The 26766-nt window shown below is 38.4% G+C and overlaps 1 protein-coding gene across 3 annotated transcripts; it reads right to left on the reverse strand.

Annotated features, from left to right (window-relative positions):
- Positions 1-252: 252 nt before the first annotated feature.
- On the reverse strand, positions 253-26766 carry LOC133624564 (ral guanine nucleotide dissociation stimulator-like 1). 3 transcript variants are annotated; one of them, XM_061988232.2, is made up of 18 exons: positions 26422-26766; positions 23633-23890; positions 14093-14382; positions 10119-10163; positions 9766-9935; positions 7354-7496; positions 6950-7261; positions 6749-6852; positions 6141-6225; positions 5656-5724; positions 5312-5392; positions 5162-5194; positions 4948-5069; positions 4769-4864; positions 4378-4513; positions 3982-4257; positions 1466-1580; positions 253-1387 (listed from the first exon to the last, which is right to left on the reverse strand). In XM_061988232.2, the coding sequence occupies exons 2-18, from the start codon at positions 23819-23821 to the stop codon at positions 1233-1235; spliced, it is 2421 nt and encodes an 806-aa protein (XP_061844216.1). In that variant the 5' UTR covers positions 23822-23890; positions 26422-26766; the 3' UTR covers positions 253-1232. The 3 variants fall into 3 exon arrangements, with proteins under 3 accessions (XP_061844216.1, XP_061844215.1, XP_061844217.1); XM_061988231.2 differs by having other exon boundaries at positions 254-1387; positions 5312-5395; XM_061988233.2 differs by lacking the exons at positions 23633-23890; positions 26422-26766 and adding an exon at positions 17274-17968 and having other exon boundaries at positions 254-1387; positions 5312-5395.

Consider the following 26766-nt stretch of genomic DNA (forward strand, 5'->3'; position numbering starts at 1 on the left):
CAAATGTTCTTTTGTAATGCATGTTTGTTTTTTTTGGTTGCAAACGTTTTTGTTTACTTTTTTGTTACAAATAGTTCTTTTTTTAATGCAAATCTTATTTTGGTTCCAAACCATTTTTGGTTAAATATAACGCTATAAATAACACTCATAGAAATGTCAGCCAACTAATTTGACAAATATGCATTGTATCAACTTTACCTTAGTACTTTATTACAATGTTTACATTTGATGTTTTACCTGCAAGTGTCTCTAGAACAGGAGGGACAGTTTTGCATGTCTGTCAGCCATCTTGTTGTTTGCACTTACAACAGCTGACCACTAAGTGGCAGTGTATGACAAGAAATATTAGCGTCCACTGTCGTGAGTGACTTTGGCATGAGCTTAGGCCAATGTGGGATAACAGTTGTCCACTCTGGTGACCACTATGTAACAAAGAGTTAATAACATTTTGCCACCGACCAAGTAAAAAACAAGCTGCGAGCCACAATGGCCCCCTTTCCGTTCTTTGGACACATCGGGCCTACACAACTCAGTTTCAACGTTATTTAAAAATAAAATGTCTTTATTAGCAGATAGTCCATAATAATTTCTGACACTAAGTGCATGGATAACAATAAAATAGCTATATAATTTGATATAGGCCTAAACAAAAAATGTGCAAACAGTAACATTGATGACTTCACAATAAAAACAATTCCACATGGCAACACACATATTGAAGACACTTTGACATACGAGGACCATTCTTCACGCTCCACGTGAGCTCCATCGTCCAACCGACACACGTCGTCTCCTTCATTTGATACATGAACTTTCTACATGTATTCAGTACAACTAGCTTACGTCAGAAAATGGTCTCATGGAGATGTACTATACTTAAAAAAACAACAAATAACACGTAAAGCAAAATACTGAGGTCAACGTGATAGTTTAGTTGATAACTGATGTCACGCAAAAACATGTCAAGTGAATAAATACTCAAATTTAGAGTGAGGTGTGCTTGTCACAAGTGATATTGTGACATTTCACCGTGAGACGTGGCTGGCAAAAAAAGTCTTAGACTCGTGCAAAAAGCTCCAAATGGGCCTCATGAGAGCCATGTTCGAGCTTGCTGAGGTTGTTTGAATAAAGCTGCAGGGAAGTTCAAAGGACCAAATGTGCAGCAGATCTTCTTTCCGTCAGACATAGTTGAGAATGATAGTTTGTCGCTCGGGGGTGTGCATCTACGCTTTTCACCTGGGCTGGCGGACCACGGGCTGAGCTCCAGGACTGGATGAGGAGCCCTGATGTCTCCCGTGGCTTCTCCAGCGTTGGTGCAGGACAAAGTCATAGTTGGCTTTGGTGCACATGGCGTAATAAACGTTGGCTTTGTCAGGGATGTGGAGCTCTGAAACACAAATATGAATAATAAAGTATTGTTTTCATCAACTATATGTCTGACACCCACACTGAATGTGATTTGTACCTTTCCCATTGTTGAGCATCTGACAGAGGCTGAAGTCTTGACAGTTAAAATGGTCAAGGTTGTGTTTGTCGAGAGCTCTTTGAATGACCTGAGGGGTATGGTCCTGGCTGGTCAGCTGACGGACAAAAACAAAGACACGTCTTACATTCAGGACCTGCATTGTCTTGCAACTAAAGTATAGGGCTGAGAATCTTTGGGCACCTCATAATTTGATGACCATTCAGGAGTTCCAATTTGATTATATAAAACTTATTTATGCATGTCTAATCCTTATATATTATTGTATTTAATTACTAATAATAAGAAACGATTCTCCTCTGGATGTTGACGTTTGCAGGAACGTTTTACATCATTTCTGCTTTTCAGATGTGATCGTGTAAAGCACGCACACACACACACACACACACACACACACACACACACACACACACACACACACACACACACACACACACACACACACACACACACACACACACACACACACACACACACACACACACACACACACACAAATATAAAACCCAAAACCAGTGAAGTTGGCACGTTGTGTAAATCGTAATTATTACAGTTGTTTGCAAATCCTTTTCAACTTATATTCAATTGAATAGACTGCAAAGACAAGATATTTAATGTTCGAACTGAGAAACTTTTTTTTTTTTTTGCAAATAATCGTTAACTTAGAATTTAATAGCAGAAACACATTGCTAAAAAGTTGGCACAGGGGCATTTTTACCACTGTGTTACATGGCCTTTCCTTTTAACAACACTCAGTAAATGTTTGGGAACTGAGGAGACCGATTTTTGAAGCTTTTCAGGTGGAATTCTTTCGCATTCTTGCTTGATGTAAAGCTTAAGTTGTTCAACAGTCCGGGGTCTCCATTGTGGTATTTTACGCTTCAAATTTTGCCACACATTTTCAATGGGAGACAGGTCTGGACTACAGGCAGGCCAGTCTAGTACCCGCACTCTTTTACTATGAAGCCACGCTGCTGTAACACGTGGCTTGGCATTGTCTTGTTGAAATAAACAAGGGCATCCATGATAACGTTGCTTGGATGGCAACACATGTTGCTCCAAAAGCTGTATGTACCTTTCAGCATTAATGGTGCCTTTACAGATGTGTAAGTTACCCATGCCTTGGGCACTAATACACCCCCATACTATCACAGATGCTGGCTTTTGAACTTTGCGCCTATATCAATCCGGGTGGTTCTTTTCCTCTTTGTTCCGGAGGACACGACGTCCACAGTTTCCAAAAACAATTTGAAATGTGGACTCGTCAGACCACAGAACACTTTTCCACTTTGCATCAGTCCATCTCAGATGAGCTCGAGCCCAGAGAAGCTGGCAGCGTTTCTGGGTGTTGTTGATAAATGGCTTTCACTTTGCATAGAAGAGTTTTAACTTCGACATACAGATGTAGCGACGAACTATAGTTACTGACAGTGGTTTTCTGAAGTGCTCCTGAGCCCATGTGGTGATATCCTTTACACACTGATGTCGCTTTTTGATGGAGCGAAGGTTCGTAATATCATCGCTTACGTGCAGTGATTTCTCCAGATTCTCTGAACCTTTTGATGATATTACAGATGATGGTGAAATCCCTAAATTCCTTGCAATAGCTCATTGAGAAATGTTGTTCTATCTATATATTGTAGCGCGTGTGGACAGAAGACGAAGGAGTAGTCTCAAAAGACGGGGCTACTTGTTTTATTGACAGCAGACACTAGATCTGACCAATCTAAGGCTACGATCATGAACTGGTGACGCCTACTTGGATGAGAGGCAAAACGTATTCTAATACAAACAAAAACAGTCCAGTTGCGATTGATTGAATGCCTTAAGATCGACAGTAGTTTCTTAGCGCCACAACCACAACACAGGATATATGTCATTCAGCCAAACCCGTCCCTCCGGAACTCTCTAAACCTAACTAAAGTTCCGTGACAGAATTATGTAAACCCACTACAATATTGCCCTTTAAATCAACGTCAACCTATTTTCCGGAACGCCAACTTGCCGAGCACAAATCGATGTACTTGAAATGTATATGTATATATATATATATATACACACACACACAGTATATATACACACACACACAGTATATATACACATATACATATAAATATATATATATATATATATATATATATATATATATATATATATATATATATATATATATATATACATACATATATGCAGTTACTGTAGATGTAAATATAGTCATTATTATATTCATGAATACGGTTTGGATTTCATGATTTGTGTTATTAGGTACTACAGTAATACTTAACAGAGAAGGAGTAAACTTCCCATTTCTCGGCTTTCCAAGTCAAACGTTTGTTAGTAGGCTACTTCCAAAAAACAGATTCCTTTTAGTTCCTACTATTACTAAACAATACTGTACTTACATAAAAATGCAAGGGGGGTTAGCTTCATTTTTAGATGAAGAGCAGTTGTCAAAGCAACAGGTTATTTAAGGCTAACGACAACAAGCTCGTAATTACCAGAATGCTTTTGTAGACGTTGCCATTGCTCACACACTCCACACTGACTCTGACGATGCATGAGTCGGCAAGCTGTTTGTTGTAGACCGGCTGCACCGACTGCGTGGAGATGCTAGAGGAGCATGAGGAATCAGGGCTCAGCGCCATGGAGGAGCAGCTCAGGTCCGGATGAGAAGAACTGCACGAGGAGCTGGAGAGACTTGGGGAACAGGAGGAGAAGGAGGAAGACATAGAGGCGTAGCCCTCTGTGATGTTGTGCATGGAGTTGGAGAGTGACTACAGGGGGAAATGAAACCAAACATATTGCTAAACAATCAGCTCTTGATAAGATGACATGCAATTTCCGCAGAGCAACACAAAGTATGTGTGCTTTCTATAGTCATCACAAACTCACACCTTGAGTTTGAGTCCTAGTGGGGACGTCTGAGGCGCGCTGAGGTCGTCCATGTCTGAGCTGCTGGAGCTGGAAGATGACACACTGATCTGGTCGGTGTGAGTCTTCCCCAGAGAACTGTCGCTGTTTTTGCGCAACCTTCACCCAGACAGAAAGGAAATATTTGAAATACATGGCACCACAGTAGCGTTTAAATGCGCAAATGGCGTAACTTTAGCAGCTGTCGTTTACATTTGACACTTTCAGAGAGGATGACATCTAAATTAGAGGTAAAATGTAGGCATAAGTCTACATTTTATTGGCCTACTGAGAAATATAAACTCATCCAACACAATTTTGTTAATCTACAGCGCTGAGTATGCTACATCGTAAAGATGTCTTGATCATACTTACAAAGGGAGCTTCTTATTCAGCAGTCGCCCGCTCCATAAATTGGGAGAGCTAGGACATAGATCAACGGGAGGTTCCAGCTCACGAGACAGTTCATAGCTTTAAAACAAGACGGTTAATCAGCGCTACGGTGGCACTAGATTGGGCGTTGTATGGACAGACAAGCAGTGTGTTCTTCTGACCTCTCCTGATCAGTAAGGAGTGTGTGCGACTTCAGCCAGTTGGTTATGTGAGGGTTAACAGGAATCTGCTTGTGGGAACAGGAAGCCTGAAGCTGTCGAATCTGAGAGAGAATCTCAAACTCCTAAAACACACATTACAGAAAGCACAGTTCAGACCAAGAAGTCTATTAAAAATGTTATTTTAAATGAGCCACCACTAGGGGGCTACACTTACCCTTCTGCGCTTCTCAAAGTTGATCAGGCCACCCTTTTGGACAGAGGAGCAAAGCAGCCTTACACGAATGCATATGTACAGTACACGGTAACTGTCATGAACAGAATAAACACTACAAGCTGTAAGGTTGGATGTATCATTTCTACTCACCTCTACAATGTCAGTAAAAGCTGTATCCAGCATAGTGAGGACAGACAGGTAGGAGCCCAGGTAAGGTATGATACCACCTTTCTGCTTTTAAATTCAAAGACAGAGTTAACTCAACACATATGGTGTCCTGCCAGATCAAGTCTCTGCAGACCATGTGATTGCTTTGTATGTTAGCAACCAACAAACTTGTCATTGCACTGGAAAGTCAAATGTACGAGGGATCTATAATTTGTGGCATCCACCCCTCAGACTTTAGTGACTCAAGTTAACATGAATTCATTCATTTTGATGACAAATCAGAAAGAAAAAAAGTCATGACTGGTGTTTGTGTAGCAGGGACTTACCATTTGTTTGGAACAGAGAGGCGGTGACCTCCAGCTGGGAATGATGCCACTCTCTGAATGAGTCCCATCCTGTAGGAAAAAAAATACCAGCTAACTTTAACTGTCAGAAAGTCCAAGTCAAAGCAAGCGCTGGGTGTGGGACATGACAACATGGCAGAACTATTACATAAATGTCCTGGTTTTGTGTGCGAAAAAGTGTGTGTGTGGATAGGACAAATAGGGGACTCGCACCCAATATTTAAAATGTTTGTAATTTTATGGGCTGCTAATAAAATACTAAATACACTAGTTTAGATGGAATAGATTAACTTGGTTGGATATTAGATATTGATTTATTGTGGAGAAAAACAACCACATAGTAAAGACTTTGGTATACTATAGTTTTTTTTTCATGTTGCATGTCATTCTTTACACATGTGTGTAATCAACACAACTTGACTTCACTTAAACTAGAAAACCCATCTCCATAGCTATCAAAGTGTTACCTCTGTCAAAATCTCTCTGGTGGCCAGCACACAGTTCTCGTCAGAAAATGTCTCACACAGATGGTCAAAGGTGGCCAAGCTTTCCCTGAAAATACATTTTTATCATGTTATTAAATCATCTCAATTGACCTACTTTCAATCCTAGCTCAAAATGAAAACAAACAGGATTAGAGGGACACATATTGAAATGATCTCCCCCAAGAAAGCTATGTTTTCATCAGGAGTGTATATTTGTTTATGTTTGTGTATGCGCAACTTCCTTCCAACAGACTTTGATGTCAATCTGCATGTTCCAATTATTCTATTGACACAATAATCGACAAAAAATAATACCTCCTAAAAAAGCCCATGCATCTATTTCCCACCACTTAGCCTGTTTAGGGCCACAGGGAAGTGAAACCTATTCACAACGCCACCGAGTGGGGGACTGAACCCACGCTGCCTGCAAGTAAAGTCAAGCAAGTAAACACAGACCATCAGAGACTCATATGTAAACCGTGAATCAAATGTATGTAGTTTGTTCTATGTGTATGCAGTGCTGGAATCCAAAAATGTTGAAGCTTTGGCAGGTGTATGTGATTTGCGAGTATGTTTTGCAAGCAGCTTACTTGCAGACAGCAGCCCAGGTCTTCTTGAGGCGATAGACAGCGTTGGATTGCAGGGCGGAGAGGATGGCCCGCAAGGAAGAAAAATTTGTTAATCGCCTACACTCCTGCAAAAAACATACGTAGAAAAGAGCAGTATGAGACATAATTTGCCATAAAGTTCTGTCACTTTGGAAATCAACATTTTAACACTGACCCACTGACCTGTGCAACTGTGATCCACCACTCAATGATGCGTGCTCTGCAGGAAGGACTAGTTTGAAAGGGCTGAGGTGAACCCGGGGTGCTCAAAGGGTAGAGGAACCGCAAAGAAGAGCCCGGTGATGAGATTGGAGAGGAAGTGGAGGGGCATGGAGAGGACGGGCAAAGCAGTGAAGTGATGACACGGTTGGTGACGGCATTGAACTGGGAGATGGTAGCACGGACGCTAGGTGCCAGATTCCCATTTTCCTTCTTGTCCCGTTGTGACCACACACAGCCCAGGCAGTGAAAAGGTACTACTTGGACAAATAGTTCCTGTAAAAGAAACAATGGATGTAGCAAGTGAAGTGAAAGACTGATTTGATTTGATTTGACAGAGGGCAGAAATTATTTGTGAGCAAATTCACCATGTCCAATCTGGTGAGCTGTTCTGCTATGTCCCTGACAGAGAAGTTTATAAAGACGTGTTTGTCCTCCTCCTTGCAAAGCAGTTCCCTGTGGTCCTGCTGCATTGTGTCAATGTCATCCACTGGTGCAGACCGGCTGCAATCTGTCAAACACACACACACAGGCTCACATGAATGACAGTGTCAAAGAGTGCAAAGAAGACATTATTCATCACCTTGACAACATGACATCACACATTCACCTGACACTTTAGTTACTGTACATATGCACAATGCAACGTGAACCACACCTGTAGCTTTTACAAAAGGTAACTACTGTACAAGGGCTCTTAGAGGAACACTCATACAGTATTTCAAAGCAACACATTGTATCGCTTCAAAAATACCTGCCCTCTTGCATGCCTTTTTTATTATGAGTCAACATTTAATAAGTCTACATTAGATGTACTCTATGTCTTGTTTTCACTGAGCACAAATATTAAATACATAAATAATCATCTGAAAAAAAAGGACAAGACGTTCATCATGATTGTTCTTATTTGTACTTTGGTAAACACTTGTAGTTTGAACAGTCTCTTAAACTGAATCATATTGGTGCTTTGTTTGATTTCTTTGCTTAATCTATTTTATAATTTAATTCCACATGCGCATATGCTAAAAGGTCTTAAGTGTTGTACACGCATATAAATGTTTTAAATTAGATTTTCCTCTAAGGTTATATTTTTCCTCTTTAGTTGAGAAGAATTGTTGAACATTCTTGGGCAGGTTAAAGTTTGTTTTGTACATAATTTTAGGTGTTTGCAAATGCACCAAGTCACTGAATTTAAATATTTTTGTTTCAATAAATAAAGGGTTTGTATGTTCTCCATATCCAACATTATGTATTATTCTAATTGATCTTTTTTGTAACGCCGTAAGTGAATGAAGCACACATTTGTAGTTGTTTCCTCATATTTCTGCACAATAACTCAGATATGGTAAGACTGGTGAGCAGAAGAGAATATGGAGTGATTTTTGGTCTAGAACATGTTTTGCTTTATTCATTATTGACGTGTTTCTGGCTACTTTATGTTGTATATTTTTTTACATGAGATTTTCAGTTCATTTTTTCATCTATTATTACACCCAAAAATGTGTTTTCTTTTACGCTTTCAATGTCTACTTCATCTGTTTGTGTATGACTTTCCTTTCTACTGTTACCGAATAGCATTATTTTAGTTTTACTGAGATTCAAGGATAGTCTGTTTTTGTCAAACCATCTTTTTAATTTGTTCATTTCTTCTTTTAGCTTCTGCGTGTTCTCTCCTGAACAAAACATATTTGTATCATCTGCAAATAATACTAACTTTAAGTCCTTTGAAATTTTACAAATGTCGTTTGTATAAAGATTGAACAATTATGGTCCCAGTATTGATCCCTGAGGTACGCCACAAGATTGTCCTAGAAAGGATCTAAACAAGAAGTAAAAAAACATTGGGGCTATTTTTTTTTTTTATGTACTGTACTCACCTTTAGCTGGCATGGTAAAGTATAAAGTCTCATATTCACACCGTATCCATGATTATTTACAATATTTTCTTTTCTTTTTTTAGTTTGGGATTTTTCATTTAAAATAATCCCCAAATCAAATTATCCCATTCTCTTGTATGCTCTCTTCTATATTGCCAGTTTTTCTGTTATGTTTCTTCTTCTTCGATTTTATTGCTTCACTAAGTGTGGGTAATACTGCAAATTTTAGTATGAATGCTAGTATCGTAAAAAAAAGAGTAACAATATAACAAAAATATTTATTTTAAAATGTTAACAAAACCACTCAAATAACTACTATTTCACACAGCTATTTATGAAAATGTGTATTAGTAGTCAGTAGATGAGATGGGCAAGCGTGCCTGAGTGAACAGCATAGACAGGGAGAGCGAGAGATGTGCTGTTTTGCATAAACTCTGTGGGAAATTGAGTAATTTGCTTGACATAAAGGAGACAATCTGTAAAAAAAAGAAGTATTGACCCCACCATGCTTTTATCGATTCGATACAATATCAACCTTGGTATCAATACAATACGTATATTGATATTTAGATCAATATGCCAAACGCTATAGATGGCGTTTGTTCACGCAAACTTTAGGGATTGAAGGACTCAAATCTGGCTCGATGATGGCACAGTTATGTGTTTGCGCAAAACTGCTCAATGCTTGATTTTGTATCTTTATGTGTGGGGTCTGTAAAAATATTTCTTAGGACTTAGAAAATATTTCTTTGCACCAGCCTTAAGTGTCTCTTGAACTGAATCTGGCCCTTACCTTCAGTTCCACACCTGTGGTCTAATGCAATAGATGGTAAGTGAATAATGTAAGTGGCTTGTTATATAGCCAGTTATAGAATACAAGAGTCTGTAGTCAGGCACCTGTACCTTGTTCCTGGAGCGATTTCAGCAGACTCTCCGCAGTCTGAGCCAAGCGTCTAAAGCAAAGGCGACGTCGCAGGTGAGCACACAACAGCCGGAGAGCCTGGTGCTTGGGAGGCTCATTGAAGTCTGCACTGTATTCTATTAACCACATTCTAATCACTGGGAGTAGAGTACTGAGGAGAGGAAAAGTCAACACTAATTAGTATTTTTGGAATTGTCATCATGGTTCTCATACAGAGATACAATAAGGCCGAGAAATGTTAATGCAGAGGTATCAGACTAATAATGATACTAATGTCAAATCTGTTTTAAATGAACATTTATACTCATGACAGATTAAAGGAATAAGTGAATACCTTTGTGGGTAGACAGTGTTATCATGGCAGGTGTCTAAGTCATCTCTGTGAGAAAAGAAAAACAATCACTGTTATTAGGTTTATGATCATTTAATAAAATCACTATTTTTGTCATTTTTCCTTTCGGCACCTCCTCATTAACTACACTTTGGTGCTCACTTCACACATCACCACAAAAAAAAAAAAAAAAATTTTTTGTACCTTTGCAAACTCATGTGTTAACATTAATATTTGAAGACACGCAAACCACAACCCTATTGTTAGTCAGTAAAAAAGATTATATGAGATTACGTTATTGATATCTTCGGTGTGCCCACAGGGAAATTGAGGTTCCAGTATAAAGGACAGCGGCCGCGCAGTACACAGAGTAATCAGGTGATAGCTAAAAGAGAATTAAACAGTAAGAATAAAATTGCATGTATAACACAAACTAAGGCAGGATGCCATTGTATTGCACAATGTCCCTGTGCTCTTGCCCATCATTCCTCCAAGTGAGGAGCAATACAGTTTGATGGCTACAACAGTCACCAGGGGAGTCCAGCTCCATACCAGTCACAGAACGAGCTGTCCTTCTTAAAATGAACTTGAATCCAACTCTTGAGAATTGAAGACTAATATAAAGTAGTACTTAACAGCTGAAATAAAGAAAAAAAACTGTTTCTGTACAGCTTCTTGTAGAACTGGGTAGCCTCTGCTGGTTGTTCACACAACGTAATGGGACAGAATAATAAAGGATGCCAGGTGTGGATTCTCTAGAACTCTTAGTTCTACGGAAATGTCTTGTCACACTCTGAAGCCTGCTGACTGCAGAGGTTTCGGCCTTGAGAATGTAAGCAGACAAATGTCCCCCTTGGGAATAAATGTCATCATAACAATACATCAACAATGAGACTGCACCCATGTTACCATGTTTTCCTCCTTAATGGCATCCAAATACAAAATAATTATCGCATGTTTTTGGAATCAAGGAAATTAGTTCAAGAAAATGAATTGGCTGATTTATAAAGAAATATTATGCGTGTGGTAACACATATAATTAACATCCTGTACAGAATCCTGTGTGACAAAAGAGGAAGTGTTCCAATAGTGTCCTTCAACAGACGTCAACCAAAACCCATAGCAAGCCTGTTGCCACAAGCAGCACAAAAATGAGGGTGACTGTTAACAAAATAACTTGTGTAGTAATGATGGCACGTGTCACGCAACTAGTTCCTAACCCGAGGACCACCTGTATATTTTTGTGTGCCCTGAGCAGCGCATACTAAAATGTGATCTAATTTCTACATTTCTTAGTTTTATAAGTATTACTTGATGAGCTGCATCATAAACACCATTTTGTTCAAGGACTCATGCTGCACCTTCGTTGGCGTGACAGCCGACATTTCATTCTCCAGCGAGCCACACCAGCCAGGGCGAGTTGGCTCTGTTTCCCAAGTCGTTCAGGCGCACTGGCTATCATTCATCATCTAATGGAAGGAGCCATGGATTACATTTTTTAAAATTCATTTCTACAAAAAAAAATCCCTCGTCAACTGTTCTTCCAAGATCTCTCATAAGCGCAGACATCATTAACAGTAAAAAGTGACTTTTCAAAAAAACAAAGCACATTGCCCTGAAAATTGTGGGGGAAAAGTGTGTGCGTGTGCTAAAAAAAAAGGCATTTAAAATCACAACCCAGGTTTTAAGAAAGAAAATCATGTTCACATTTTTTGTAGACTATTGAGCGCCATAGAAGTATCTCAGCTCTAAGAGGAGGGCGAATTCACAGGAGCACAACCTTAAAAGCTTTGTTCACCCCTTTAGAAAAGCGGTTATAGATACGTTGCAACATTTCAATGGAAGTTTTTTTGCACATAGCTGAAGTGACGTCAAGACAAGAGAGTGTTAAATAGCCTCTTTGACACTTGATGTACAGTATGCTATCCAGCCAGCTGAGGCCTACTGTCCCACCACGCCCTAAAATCAGGTCAGCTGTGTTACCATCATCATCATCTGTCTTTATTCACAAAACATTATAACAGTCCATACACTTAACAATTTTATATGATTTGTAAGTGCTTTGTAAAAGGAAACTCAAAGGGAGCTGTAATACCTTATAAGCAGGGGCCCCAATACAGTACATGTAAGATTATAAGATAACATTAGTAACACTTTCAAATGCTTACATCCTAAACAATTTCCTAAATCATTTCATACATTCATACAGCCCTAAAGTTTTAATTTGTACTCTTGAATTCATTTTCTGGTAGTTGGTAGTCTTACACATTGTAATTTGCCAAGAATATGTCTGACTGTTTCAGTATGCATACTACAATATTAGCTGTTCAATAATTATTGTAACAATAAACAATCAATGAAACATCTCTTGCTTTGTATGATTGGTATTGTTTTTTAACCTTTGGTAGCAATAAGTTGTGTGTCAAAAGTTGTATTAATTTTCTCAATGAAGCAGATTGTGTGATTGGACTGTTATGTTAATTCTAGATATTTGGGCCCTCACACTTTATACTAAAGCTTGTGCCTTTGAGTTTACGACGTTTGCCCTTTAGCCAACGGTTTCTTCTAGTGTTATGTGTATGTGTGGAAGAGGTGATTAGAATGATCTCACAGAGCGGATCATTCAGTATTATACATCACGCATTGAAAAGTTACTTTCTGTAAGTTTCAGAAGCTTCATCTTGTACAAGAGTGGATTTGAGGGAGCATTAAAGTCCGACCATGTCAATGCTCGTATTACTTTCTATTGAAAGATTTGTAATTTATCTAGATAATTTGGATATGTTACTACCAAAGCTTTCTTTCGTGCGTTACTGGGAAAACTTCAGTTATGCATAATGTAAGCATGTCAGGTCACTTTTTTACACCTGTAAAATTAAAACTTTACCTGTAAGTTTAATGAAGGCTCCAATTTAGACTAGAACAGATTTTTACAGAATTTCTGTAATTTTTTAAGGGAAAAATAGTTTTGAAGGCTAACCAATCAGTTTTACCAGGATTGCTGAACATATTGTGCTCAACCTTGCATCGAAATTGGGGCAATAACGTTTTGCTTAAAGGGGCTGCTGCAAACATTTACACAGATGTCTAGAGGCTGCTAACTTTCCAATGTATGTTAAGCGTTACATCCCGCCCTTTTACGGCTCCTAGGACGTAATTACGTACATACTGTATGTAACACATAGGCAATAGCTTTGGGTGTTGTTAGCTAATGATAGCGATTTGGCTAGTTAGTGTTAGTTATCATTGAATGTATATTCTATCATAACAACAACATTACTGCAAATTGTTCATTGCCGACTGCTTTCGTATGTGTGCACGTGCTCCCTGCGGCTACATGTTGACGAGACAGGGTGAGTGACCGCCATAAAAATCAATCATTTTATTCGGGCCGGTAAATATTTTTATTACACAAACATTAATTGTGAAAAATATAGACAGTTTTAACACAAATGTGTTCTGTTAAACTACTAATGCTAACATGAGCTAGCCAACAGTGTTCTTGTTATATTTTTTGCTATGAAAAATATAACTGTGAGCAAGTTGTAAACAGCCCCTTTAACATTTGTAACATCTTCCTGTAACATAATGTAGAGCGAAAGTTATCTCAGAATAATCACTGATTTTGGAGGCACACATATCTACGCTGGACTAAGCCACAATCAGGGGCCACAAATGTGTTATGCCTACACAAACTACCACTTTATTTGAGGATGCACCGCAAGGCACTTGTCATCTTGGAGTTGTGTTTGGGGTCACTATCATGTTGGAAAACTAATGAGTAACCGTTTTTGCACGATTCAGTCTTTGTCTGTCCTTTTGGAACTGATTACTAACTAAAAGCAAGGTAATTCTGTACTGTATTGGATCTAATTATATAATGTGGATGGCTGGCAGGTGAGCCTTGAGCTTGTATACAAACTATTTACTCATTGTTTTTACGTCAGTTCAAAAAGACTGCAAAGAGATATTCTCACCTCTGAAAGAGTAGCTCGATTAGGTTATTGGGAGAGGTGAAGGCTCTGTAGCTGGAGAGGAAAACATGGACGTAGTCAGGCTCCTGATTCTTGGGATCCAGCAGATGGCTGACAAGCTGCTCCAGAGTGCCAGCTTTTAGTCTGCGTAACTTCACTGTGTGGTACTGGGAATAGCTGAAGGCCGCACAGTCATCCACTGTGTCCGATTTGGGCAAGGCAGGCTCCCGATGCAGCGTGATGCCGAAGACAACACCATCCTCCTCCTCCTCCCCCCATTCCTGCACCGGGTCCTGTAGGGATGAATGCAATTGTTGGTGTATACAAAACACGTTTGCGCCCTTAATAATGACAACCCTGGAAGATATCAAGGGACATACGAACATATGATTTTCTACATCATGGACTTTAATTTAACATTGACCTATGTTAAAAACCTTCTGCTCACGTTGCTTGCCTAAATTAAGGTGACAATGCTACATATGTGCGATATAAACCTCATGACGAACTGACTCATTCATCACATTAGTCAAACTGACACATTGCAACAAATTATTGGGATTCAGCTTGTGACCTAGTCTGGACCCGTGGTTATGACTGGACAATAAAAAGGTACAAAAAGTGTTGTCACAATTTTTTCAATGAAATAATTTATTTAGGTGTAATGATAAATGATAAAATAAACTGGAAAGCTCACATAAAAATATACAACATAAGGTGGCAAGAAATATTTCAATAATGAAAAAAGCTAAATATTTTCTGGACCAAAAATCACTCCATATTCTCGACTGCTTGCTTGTGTTACCAAATCTGAGTCATTGTGTAAAAATATAGGAAAATAATTTTAAAAGTACACTTTATTCACTAATTGTGTTACAAAAAGATCACGTATAATAATACATTAAGTTGGATATAGTAAAACACTCAAACCATTTATAAATTAAATCCAAAATACTGAATTTAAACTAAAATTATGTACTAAGCAAACTATAATCTGTTACTCAAAAATGTACAACAATTATACTCAACAAAAGAGGAGAAATACAACCTTTGAGAAAAATTAAAAGGCTTGTATGCACGTACAACACTTAAGACCTTTAGTACATTAGTATGTGGCATTAAAATTATGGAATGGATTAAGCAAAGAAGTCAAACCATGTACTAATATGATCCAGTTTAGGAAACTATTCAAATTCATAGTATTTACAAAGTACAAGGAAGAAGACTCCTAAAAAACATTTTGAACCTTTTTGAAAATGACAAAAATCCCATTCATTTAATTAAATTAACTATACATTACTTAACTTTTTATTCATGAGAATTGTTGTATGTATTTATTATTCATTGATTTACTTTTGGTACAAAGTGAGAACAGGAAGGGAACAAACGTGTTAGTACCGGTAAATGCTATGAAGTAGGAAAGGGGTAGGATTAAATAAGATCTGCTTCTTCATACTCCTTTTCGAACATATTGTAATGAAAAAATGGAAATATGTGAATACACTATCATATTACAACTGTTTGCATGTTCAAAATTAACTTAAACAACAACAATGTTTTTACCTGCATATCGCAGACAGGTAGTACAAACATTGGTGTTGTGTCATCTGGATTATTGTTCAGTTATTTGGGCTACTGCACCCAATGTTGCGCTTACAAAATAACTCAAAATAGGACAGCTAGACTTACTCATGATTGTTCTTATAGATCGAGTGTGGACCGTATGCATTCTTGTCTTTTATGGCTGAAGGTTATTCATAGATTATCCAGCAGTTTTTATTGTTATTTATTCGAAACATTATTCATAACAAGTACCCTACAGCTCATTTTAAGCAGATTGGTTATAATGCTGATGTTCACCACTACAGTAGCAGAGCTTCAACTCAAGGTCTACTTGCATTACCACGACCAAGAACTAATTCAATGAAAAGCACTGTTGTATACAGAGGCATTTCATTATGGAATACTCTTCATTTAAATATTAGGACTAATCCCAGTAAAAAAAGCATTTAAGAAACATGTAAAGTCACTTTTTAGACTTAAGAGTTAATCTTTCATGTTATCAGTTTGAGAACTTTTTTTTTCTTTCTCTTTTTTTCTTCTTTCCCTTTTCTTTTATTGTAACTGGATTTGTGTATGTTCTGTAACTGGATCTGTGTACCGGTACTGTTATTTTTTTTATAAATTTATTCTTCTTTTCCTTTTTCCTTTCTTTTATTGTAACTGGATCTGCGTATGTTCTGTAACTGTGTACTGTTATTTTTATTTATTATTTTCAGAATTTCTTTTTCTTTTTCCTTTCTTTTATTGTAACTGGGTCTGCGTATGTTCTGTAACTGTATCTGTGTACTGTTATTTTATTTTATTATTTTGAGAATTTTCTTTTTCCTTTTTTTTTTATTTATTTGTAATTGTATTTGTGTATGTTTTGTAACTGGATCTGTGTATTACTATTTTACTGTGAACTTTTGAAAAGGAACCCAGGAAGACTAGCCTGGCATTTGTGCGTCGGCTAATGGCGATCCTCAATAAAAAATAAACAATGTGTGCATTAACTAAACAGAAAAATACGTCTTATGAGGCGCCCTTAAAGACTACATATAAAAAAAATATTCCATCCATCCATTTCTACCGCTTGTCCCTTTCGAGGTTTGCGGGCGAGGGGGGGAGATGTGCTGGAGCCTATCTCAGCTGCATTTGGGCGGTAGGATATTAAGTGTTTTAATCCAACAACCTCACACCGAAGCAGTAGAAAATATAAAATATCTGTACATTAACTGCAGTTATATCAAATAATAATTATCTCAAGTGTGGGTGATTCAGACCCTTCAAAATAAAAAAACATTGTATTCCACATTTGCATTGAAAAACTGGACACTGTGGTGTATAGGTTATATCAACACAATACTATTTCAGCACATTGTTTATGAAACGGACTAATGTTTACTTTGTGTCCAAACTACTTTTACTTCCTACATGTTGAGTGTCATTAAAAAAAACAAAATGGCCCCCGGGTCGCACTTTGGACAACCCTGACGTAAACTGAGCAAAAAAGCTGTAATGAAACCATTGTATTAACTCGTTCGGTATGTAAGTATGTACATTAGAGTCGTAACAACTCTTACATTTTGAAAATAAATCATATTAAATATTTTAATATCGTAAATGATGTAGTTTAACTCACCATTGCGAAGTGCCACTCTCCCATGTTTGACTGATGACTGCCGCAAGCAGGTTCAGTTCGGAATAAAGTCTGTCCTCCGATAGTTTACGAACTCCGAAATATACGCTTTCATCTTAGTTAAATATTTTAAAATAAAAAACGAGAAGGTGTTAAGAGTAGAAGGAACAGACAGGTGATAAAAACGACGTTAAAAGGGTTTCCGAGGGAGGGGTAGGTAGGCAGTGAGGCAGTCCGGAGGGAGCCTGGGAGTGACAGGTATGGGCGGGGCTACTACGACTAACCAGAGAGAAAAAAATACGTCACAACCGGAAGTATTACCCATATGTGGACATTCTGCAACTGTGAACAGTCAGTCCACCCAATAAAACAAATAAAAATAAAAAATAAAAATAAACAGTCAGTCAAAAAAAAAAAAAAAAAAATTAAAATTAATTAAAATTTGAAAAGGAATTTTACCTTTGCAACCTCATTATACTATTGGCTAAGTTTTATATTCATAAATGTAAGTTTCTCAATACCCGACCTGTTTTTGTGCCTTTAAAAAAGAATTACAACTTTACCTAAAAACGCTTTCTACCTCTAACAACCAAAAAGCTGTGAAAACCATAACTATAACAATAATATTGTCATTCAAATTTGAACTTTACATTACAGATAAGAACAAAATTTCATTTCATTAGCTCATGGTAGTGCAGGATAAAAAAGCAATAAGGTGCATATATAAATAAATAAATAGGTTACTGTACAGATAAATAAATTGCACTTTTTCACATGCGTCCACGTTTATGGATGTATGTTATATTGTCTTTTTTATTCCAGCGAGTTAATCCATTTTGGGGGGAGTTGAGGAGATTTTCATGATGCGTTCAAGGGAAGAAGCTGTTACAGAACCTGGAGGTTCTGCTTCGGAGGCTGCGGAACCTCTATATATTTTGCATTCTACTGTAGTTGCTTTATTGACTTTACAACCCCCCTGCGCTGTATTGTACTGTTTTTGTACTGTTTTTGTACTTGTCTTGTTTGTTATTGTTCATATGTTTGTTTGTAAATGTTGAACATTATAAATAAAGGTTAAAAAAACAAAAACAAAAACTAAATAAATAAATAAAAATAAAAAACAGTCAGTCCACCCAACCAGATTACAATAAAATCTATGTGCTCTAGATATTAAAATCAGACTCTTCAAAATATTTAAGTACATTTATTTATAAAACACTTCACAGATCAAAATCAAAGTGCTGTAAAAAATATATGCATTTTTATATACATGGAATTTGTTTATCTGAGCTCACAGAAAAGTTAGTTGTTGTGCAAACATGAATAATAAAGATTGCTCAGAGGCAAAAGAACAGTTAAGAGGTTGCAATCACCTCACCAAATTAGAGGGATTCCCCTAAAAGTCCTTGGTGTCTTAATGAAAGTGTACTGTAAAATACTGCCATGTTATATTTTTGTTGGTTATAACTGTGACGGAAAGATTTTTTTTTTTTTTTAAATGCTCCTAGATACAGATGATCACCTACAAACTACACTATGTATACTAAAATGTGATAATGTGATCAAACTCATTAGTATGAATGGATAAGTAAAACGTACATTGTTGTGCTTATTAGGGTACCAATTGTCCAAACAGGGACCTTGGATTCTAATATTGTTTATATTAGTGTAAAATGAAGGACAGAAATAGCCAAATATCTTAAATGCACCTTAGAGGAAAAGGTTGAGTGGGAAGATATTATCGGGAGTACAGCAGAGAATTCTCGCACTGCACTCTCAAAAGAATCCAGCCAGGACACTTTTTCACCAGACTCTAGCTTATGTTCCTGGTGGTGGCGTCAGGGCGGGGACATACATACCGCATGAAACAAGTCAGTTACCTTTTGCATCCAGCTTTGTGACTGAAATAAATCAACATCTAAGGGTCTAAAAATATTGATGAAGGCTGTGTCCATTTTAGGGACGACCACAATAAATTAGTTGACCAGTTAATTAAAAATTAATCCATCAGTTAATGTGAATCATGTTGGAAAACGGCCATGTGGGGATGGGGATGATGTAACGCTCAAAGAACCACGGCTCCCCAGTGTCGGCAGCACTCATGCAGCCACAGACCATGACAATACCACCATGCTTTAGTGCAGTGGTTTTCAAACATTTTCACCAACCTCAATAAACACCACCATAATGACCAACATTAAAATACAGTAGCATATTGAGCCTAAGTATTCATTGAAAACAAGACAAATGTTTTATTTAACAATGATATTTTATATTGTTTGCCATTGTAACATTACACAGAGTTTGAAAAATAACACTGTGTTCTAAAATTTTATCAATTAATTCTGTGGCGTACCACTAGATAGAGCCCGCGTACAACTAGTACCACAATTTGAGAATCCCTGCTCTACTGCTATATCGTTGTACTCACTCGTGTTGCCAGCTGAATATTGACTCGTTATGAGGTGGGTAGTGACTTTATACTCATAAACAAGCTGTACACTGACTACTCTAAATTACAGTCAACGTATAAGATTGTTATTGAAATGGCTGGCGAAATGTGAAGAGTGTACTAACTTTTTGTGCTTTAAGTATTGCAACTTCACCACATGGAGGGACTTTTTTTTAAAGCACGTCCAACAATGTTTTTGGCCTAAATTAAGCATTTTCAAGCATAAAAATGGCTAAATGAACTACAAATACCAATATTATATTGGTATTGGCCACTCGATGAGACCGAAGCAATCACATCGCACTGTTCAGTATCGTGGCCACTGATTGGCTCAGACAGCATTACAATATTGCAGTGGTTCTCTAAATTTTTTCACCAAGTACCACCTCAGAAAACACTTGGCTCTCCAAGTACCACCACAGTGACCAACATTAAAATACAGTAGAGTAGTAGGTACAAGTATTTATTTTAAAAAAAAAGTCAGAGGTTTTATTTAACAAGTATATTTAATATTGCTGGACACTGTAACATAACACACAGTTTGAACAGTAACACTGTTAAGATACAGGAAAATAAAACCCTGAACTTAAATAATGATTTAAATATTTGGTGTACCACTAGTTTTAGAATCACTGCTATATCGGATAACAAAAAGTGTAAAGGGGATTAAAGGGTGTTATTTCATGTCTAGAGAGCGCCCATAATGTTGAAAACTGTATTTAGAAGGTTAAAAACATTGGATTTGTGTGTTAATTGTGGTCATGTCCGGAACCACTTCACAGCGATAACGAGGGATCGTACATTTATGTGGAGTTCATCAAAGTGACGTGACCAATTATGTTTTTCTGAACCGAGGATGACACTTGTGATTTAGGGCTATATAAATAAACATTGATTGATTGATTTTTGCAGTTCCGCATAACGAACCAAACTTTGATAAACCTTTTACAACATCCACGTTATAACTGCAAACATGGCACATTTGAATAGAATAACTGAGTCGACGAACTGCGTCAACTCACATTATGACAACACTAATGACTGGCGAAGACAAGCCGTTAATTGTGCATTCCACCAGTGAGTCAGAGAATGAGCTTTTTGTTTGCCTAATGAGATTCCAGTCCAAGAATAGCAGTAAATCTAGCATCACTCATGCGCACGTTTTTTTTTCTCTCCTCCCAAAGTTGGGAACAAAAGCCACAAAAGACTGCAATTATTACTGATTAGTCACTTGACTGGTGAGGAGGTGACAAGCTGACAAAAAGGTGATTCCCAAACAAAATCTAAACTCACAATTAATAAGTAAGCCAAACACTTTCAATTCCCTCGCACAGTTCAATGTATGAAGCTGTATTTTCACTGCATTTCCTCACATGTTCCACCTCCTATTTCTTTAACTATTTTACTCAGGGGCACAGCATCATATTCTGGGCCACATACACAAGACTCCTAAAGGCCCCCCATCCCACCCTAAACCTAACATTACTGCCCCATACACACACATTTGGTCTGTTTACACGCACCAAAAACAATTTTTTGCATGGATTTGGTCGAAAAAAGGATTTTTAAAACACATAAAAAAAACTTAAATAGGTTTTTGACTAATATGGACTATAACATATCTAGACACGCCCTCCTATCCCCCAACAATTTGGTTTTGTTCACAAAAAAAGAGTGAACAAATTCCAAATAAAGTGGCCAGACTATGAATTGCTATCATTATTCACCTAAATATGATTTAAAATCTGATACATAGAGGATTATCACCAGTGGATAATGCAAATCAAAATAATACAAGTGAAGTTGGCACGTTGCGTAATTTGTAAATAAAAACAGAATACAATGATTTCCATATCATTTTCAAACTATATTCAATTGAATAGACTGCAAAGACGGGCAGCACGGTGGGAGAGAGGGGTTAGTGCATCTGCCTCACAATACGAAGGTCCTGAGTAGTCCTGGGTTCAATCCCGGGCTCGGGATCTTTCTGTGTGGAGTTTGCATGTTCTCCCCGTGACTGCGTGGGTTCCCTCCGGGTACTCCGGCTTCCTCCCACCTCCAAAAACATGCACCTGGTGATAGGTTGATTGGCAACACTAAATTGGCCCTAGTGTGTGAATGTGAGTGTGAATGTTGTCTGTCTATCTGTGTTGGCCCTGCGATGAGGTGGCGACTTGTCCAGGGTGTACCCCGCCTTCCGCCCGATTGTAGCTGAGATAGGCTACAGCGCCCCCCGCAACCCCAAAGGGAATAAGCGGTAGAAAATGGATGGATGGATAGACTGCAAAGACAAGATATACTTAATGTTCGAACTGAGAAACCTAAGTTTTTTTTTGCAAATAATCATTAACTTAGAATTTAATGGCAGCAACACATTGCAAAAAAGTTGGCACAGGGGCATTTTTACCACGGTGTTACATGGCCTTTCCTTTTAACAACACTCAGTAAACGTTTGGGAACTGAGGAGACCAATTTTTGAAGCTTTTCAGGTGGGAATCTTTCCCATTCTTGCTTGATGTACAGCTTAAGTTGTTCAACAGTCCGGGGTCTCTGTTGTGGTATTTTAGGCTTCATATTGCGCCACACATTTTCAACGGGAGACAGGTCTGGACTACAGGCAGGCCAATCTAGTACCCGCACTCTTTTACTACGAAGCCACGCTGTTGTAACACGTACAGAATGTGGCTTGGCATTGTCTTGCTGAAATAAGCAGGGGCGTCCATGATAACGTTGCTTGGATGGCAACATATGTTGCTCCAAAACCTGTATGTACCTTTCATCATTAATGGTGCCTTCACAGATGTGTAAGTTACCCATGCCTTGGGCATTAATACACCCCATACCATCACAGATGCTGGCTTTTGAACTTTGCGCCTGGAAGGATCCGGATGGTTCTTTTCCTACTTGTTCCGGAGGACATAACGTCCACAGTTTCCAAAAACAATTTGAAATGTGGACTCGTCAGACCACAGAACACTTTTCCACTTTGCATCAGTCCATCTCAGATGAGCTCGAGCCCAGCAAAGTCAGATATTTGCAAAAAATAACAACGTTTTCCAGTTCGAACGTTAAGTATCTTGTCTTTGCAGTCTATTCAATTGAATATAGGTTGAAAAGGATTTGCAAATCATTGTATTCTGTTTTTATTTATGATTTACACAACGTGCCAACTTCACTGGTTTTGGGGTTTGTAGTTTAGAGCAAAAACCCCCAAAAACTATAAGTTTCCCACTTTAATTGAGGGTCCTTGAAGGCACCACAGTTAAGTGCAATGAGATGCAAAAGTGAAACTTGCACATAACTCTCTCCTGCGCTGCCACAGACAGATTTATTATATTTTGACCTTTCTCCTATCGCCTCACCCTTGCCAGTGCTGTGTGTGAATGCTTCAAGGTGAGTTTTGATGACGTTCTGACGTCTGTGTTGAGGTTTGCCGCTAACCAGGTGGAACGTTTTTGCACGGGTAGTCTTAGACATTCTTCCATCCATCCATCCATTTTCTACCGATTGTCCCTTTTGGGGTCGCTGGAGCCTATCTCAGCTGCATTCGGGCGGTAGGTGGGGTACACCCTGGACAAGTCCCCACCTCATCTTCAACCTTATTATTGCTCAATAATAAGAGTGTGAATGTTGTCTGTCTATCTGTGTTGGCCCTGCGATGATGTGGCGACTTGTCCAGGGTGTACCCCGCCTTCCGCCCGAATGCAGCTGAGATAGGCTCCAGCACCCCCTGCAACCCCCAAAAGGGACAAGCGGTGGAAAATGGATGGATGGAATAAGGTTGTATTTATTTTATCTTAACATTTATGACATTTTTGGATAATTTACTACTACTATGCTTTACAGCCAGTACACAGCCGATGTGCGGATTTTCTGACGTCTTTTGTGTTAATGTAGAGTTTGAGCTCACCTCACTCTGTCCGTCAGCATCCAACAACTGGAAGCGCCTCAGCCACACGCCAGGCTCCGTGTCCAAATGGGCATCCACCGAGTGATTGTGCCTCAGCCCCAGCAGCTTCTTCATCCTGCCCACCTTTGTGCGCAGGCCGTGGGGCTCCCCTCCATCGCTGCCTCCACCCAGCGGAAGAACAGCCCTCATCTCCCACGCCGTGTGACGCTACACGGTACCGCACGCCTCGGCAGTTCTCACCCACACCTGCTGCATCATCTGTGGCGGAGAGAGGAGTGTGAAGAGACTATTCTCCAGCATAATCCAACGTTCATGCAGAATCAGTGTCGGTGGATTTGATCCCATATACTACAATTTTCACTTTGACTTTATATAGGACTGAAGTACTAAAGAAAGCAACGAAGGACTTTTATGCTGCTTTATTTATCACAGCAAATCATAACAATATCCAGAAGACTTGCAAATATGGCGACTGATTATTGCTTTTCCTTCCATAATCTCGAGATTTACTGCAGAAAATAAATAGCAATATAATCACACACCATTGAAATTACATTCTTTAAGACAGGGGTCCCCAAACTTTTATTTATATATATATATATATATATATATATATATATATATATATATATATATATATAGCGACCCCGAATGGGAAAAGCGGTACAAAATGGATGGATGGATGGATATATATATATATATATATATATATATATATATATATATATATATATATATATATATTCTGTCTCATTGCAGATTAGACAAACTGCCGCGCGCTCGCCTGACACTGCGGCGCGAGCGTGATGCCGTCGCGTTATCGATGGGAAAATGCAGTTTTAGAAAATATATGGAGGTGGCGACTTGTCCAGGGTGTACACCGCCTTCCGCTCGAATGCAGCGGAGATGGGCTCCAGCACCCCCATCAACCCCGAAAGGGACAAGCAGTAGGAAATGGATGGATGGATGATTTGCCAGAGCGGCTCGGAGACCCCGAGTGTAACAAGCGGTAGAAAATGGATTGATGAATGGGCTAGAAAGAACAGATTAAAAAGATAATAATAAAGATATATATATTTTTTTTTTAAACTTTTTTTTTTTATTGGGGACTACCCGCGGGCCTGATTTTGGATGTTGGCGGGCCGTATTGAATTTTAACTTTTAAAGGTCAAGGCAAGTGTTGCCTTAAAGGAGGGCTCATATTTTAGGGCACCAAGGCAAACATAATTTTCTTTCAAGGCAGAGGCTCCAAAGCATGCATACACACACATTATATATATATATACATATATATATATATATATATATATATATATATATATATATATATATATATATATATATATATATACATATATATATATATATATATATATATATATATATATATATATATACATATATATATATATATAGGCCACGGGGAAGACCCAGGACACGTTGGGAAGACTATGTCTCTCGGCTGGCCTGGGAACGCCTCGGGATCCCCCGGGAAGAGCTGGACGAAGTGGCTGGGGAGAGAGAACTCTGGGCTTCCCTGCTTAGGCTGCTGCCCCCGCGACCCGACCTCGGATAAGCGGAAGAAGATGGATGGATGGATGGATATATATAAATAGTTATTTTTTTCATTATTAATACAAACTTTTTGTCATTTCACGATGACTTTAGCTCTATTTTTACATTTTGATAGAGGGAGGTATTTTATTTTATTTTTTTAAGTTGCGTACATTTATATGTACATGTAGATGATGTATCAGGACAGATCCATTAAGAGTTTGAGCAGAAATATGTCATAATTATGATTTTTTGACATTTTAAGGCCTTCAAGTCAAATTATTAGATTTAAGACTTTTTTTTTTAGACTTTTTAAGACCCCTCGGATACTCTGAACCCCAACAATTACCAACTCCTTTTCAGAAATATTGAATAGTGCAAGAGTGAGATCGGTAGGTCGTTAGTTCAAACCCCGCCGAGTCATACCAAAGACTATAAAAATGGGACCCATTACCTCCCTGCTTGGCACTCAGCATCAAGGGTTGGAATTGGGGGTTAAATCACCAATATGATTCTTGAGCGCGGCCACCGCTGCTGCTCACTGCTCCCCTGACCCCCCAGGGGGTGGAAGAAGGGGATAAGTCAAATGCAGAGGATAATTTCACCACACCTAGTGTGTGTGTGACTGTCAGTGGTATTTTAACTTTAACGGCGATTTATTTAAGACGGTCGCTAAAGAAATATAGAATGTCGGCTTAATTCGGACTCGTGAACAAAATACGAATGAGATGAAAGATAAAGAAGCAGGTATATTAAAAGGCGAATAATAAAGTATACAGAAACCTCTTCACGCTGCATTTGTGCACTCCAAACTGATTAAATTCCGCACAACTGGCAAGATAGTCCAGAACAATAGCAACCTTCCTTAACTGTAAAAATGTGACATACTTCTATTAAACCTTTTTAGGCATGTTTCAAATAATAAATCATTACCACTTTCTTAGCTTTGCTTCTTCCTACTCCCTTTCAGACATGTTCAATTGAACAGGAGTAGACTTGCAATGTTCTGTATAACTTTTTAAAAACATGTTCAAAAACAATACAACATTCCCAGCCCAAGTTTTTCAACACAACATTATAAATGATTGGAGAGATAACTAATCGAGAAAAAGCACAAATAAAAGTGTTTCATCATTCTAATGTAGTGCAATATGGAGATAACATGTTTGCTGTTTAAGTTGCTTAACAAGTCGTCACATTAAACAGCGCATAAAAAAAGCGTAACAGCAACTTACATTAATCTTGTTTGTCGAATGAGCAGCTGATGAATGTTCATGTGTTGTTGGTGGGAGCAGCACTGCGTGACTGTGGGTGATGATGATGATATTCTCTGCTGTGGAATAGCCTCCTCCCTGTTAGACTGAACACTGCTACGTAATCATAATGTTCCCTTCACGGCGCGCTATTCCACTTCATCACTTTCCTCGTTACGCCCTCAGGGGCTGTGCGCCTTAATCGCACATAACGTGGATCGCACTCGCGTGGCTTTTCACGATGCTCTTACCTGCAAACAATTCAAAAATGCAGTATGCGGACGCACAAACACGCTGCAAGACACGCCGGCTTGTTGTGGGCGGGTT

Source organism: Nerophis lumbriciformis, linkage group LG27, assembly GCF_033978685.3.
Source record: "Nerophis lumbriciformis linkage group LG27, RoL_Nlum_v2.1, whole genome shotgun sequence".
Taxonomy (NCBI): Eukaryota; Metazoa; Chordata; class Actinopteri; order Syngnathiformes; family Syngnathidae; genus Nerophis; species Nerophis lumbriciformis.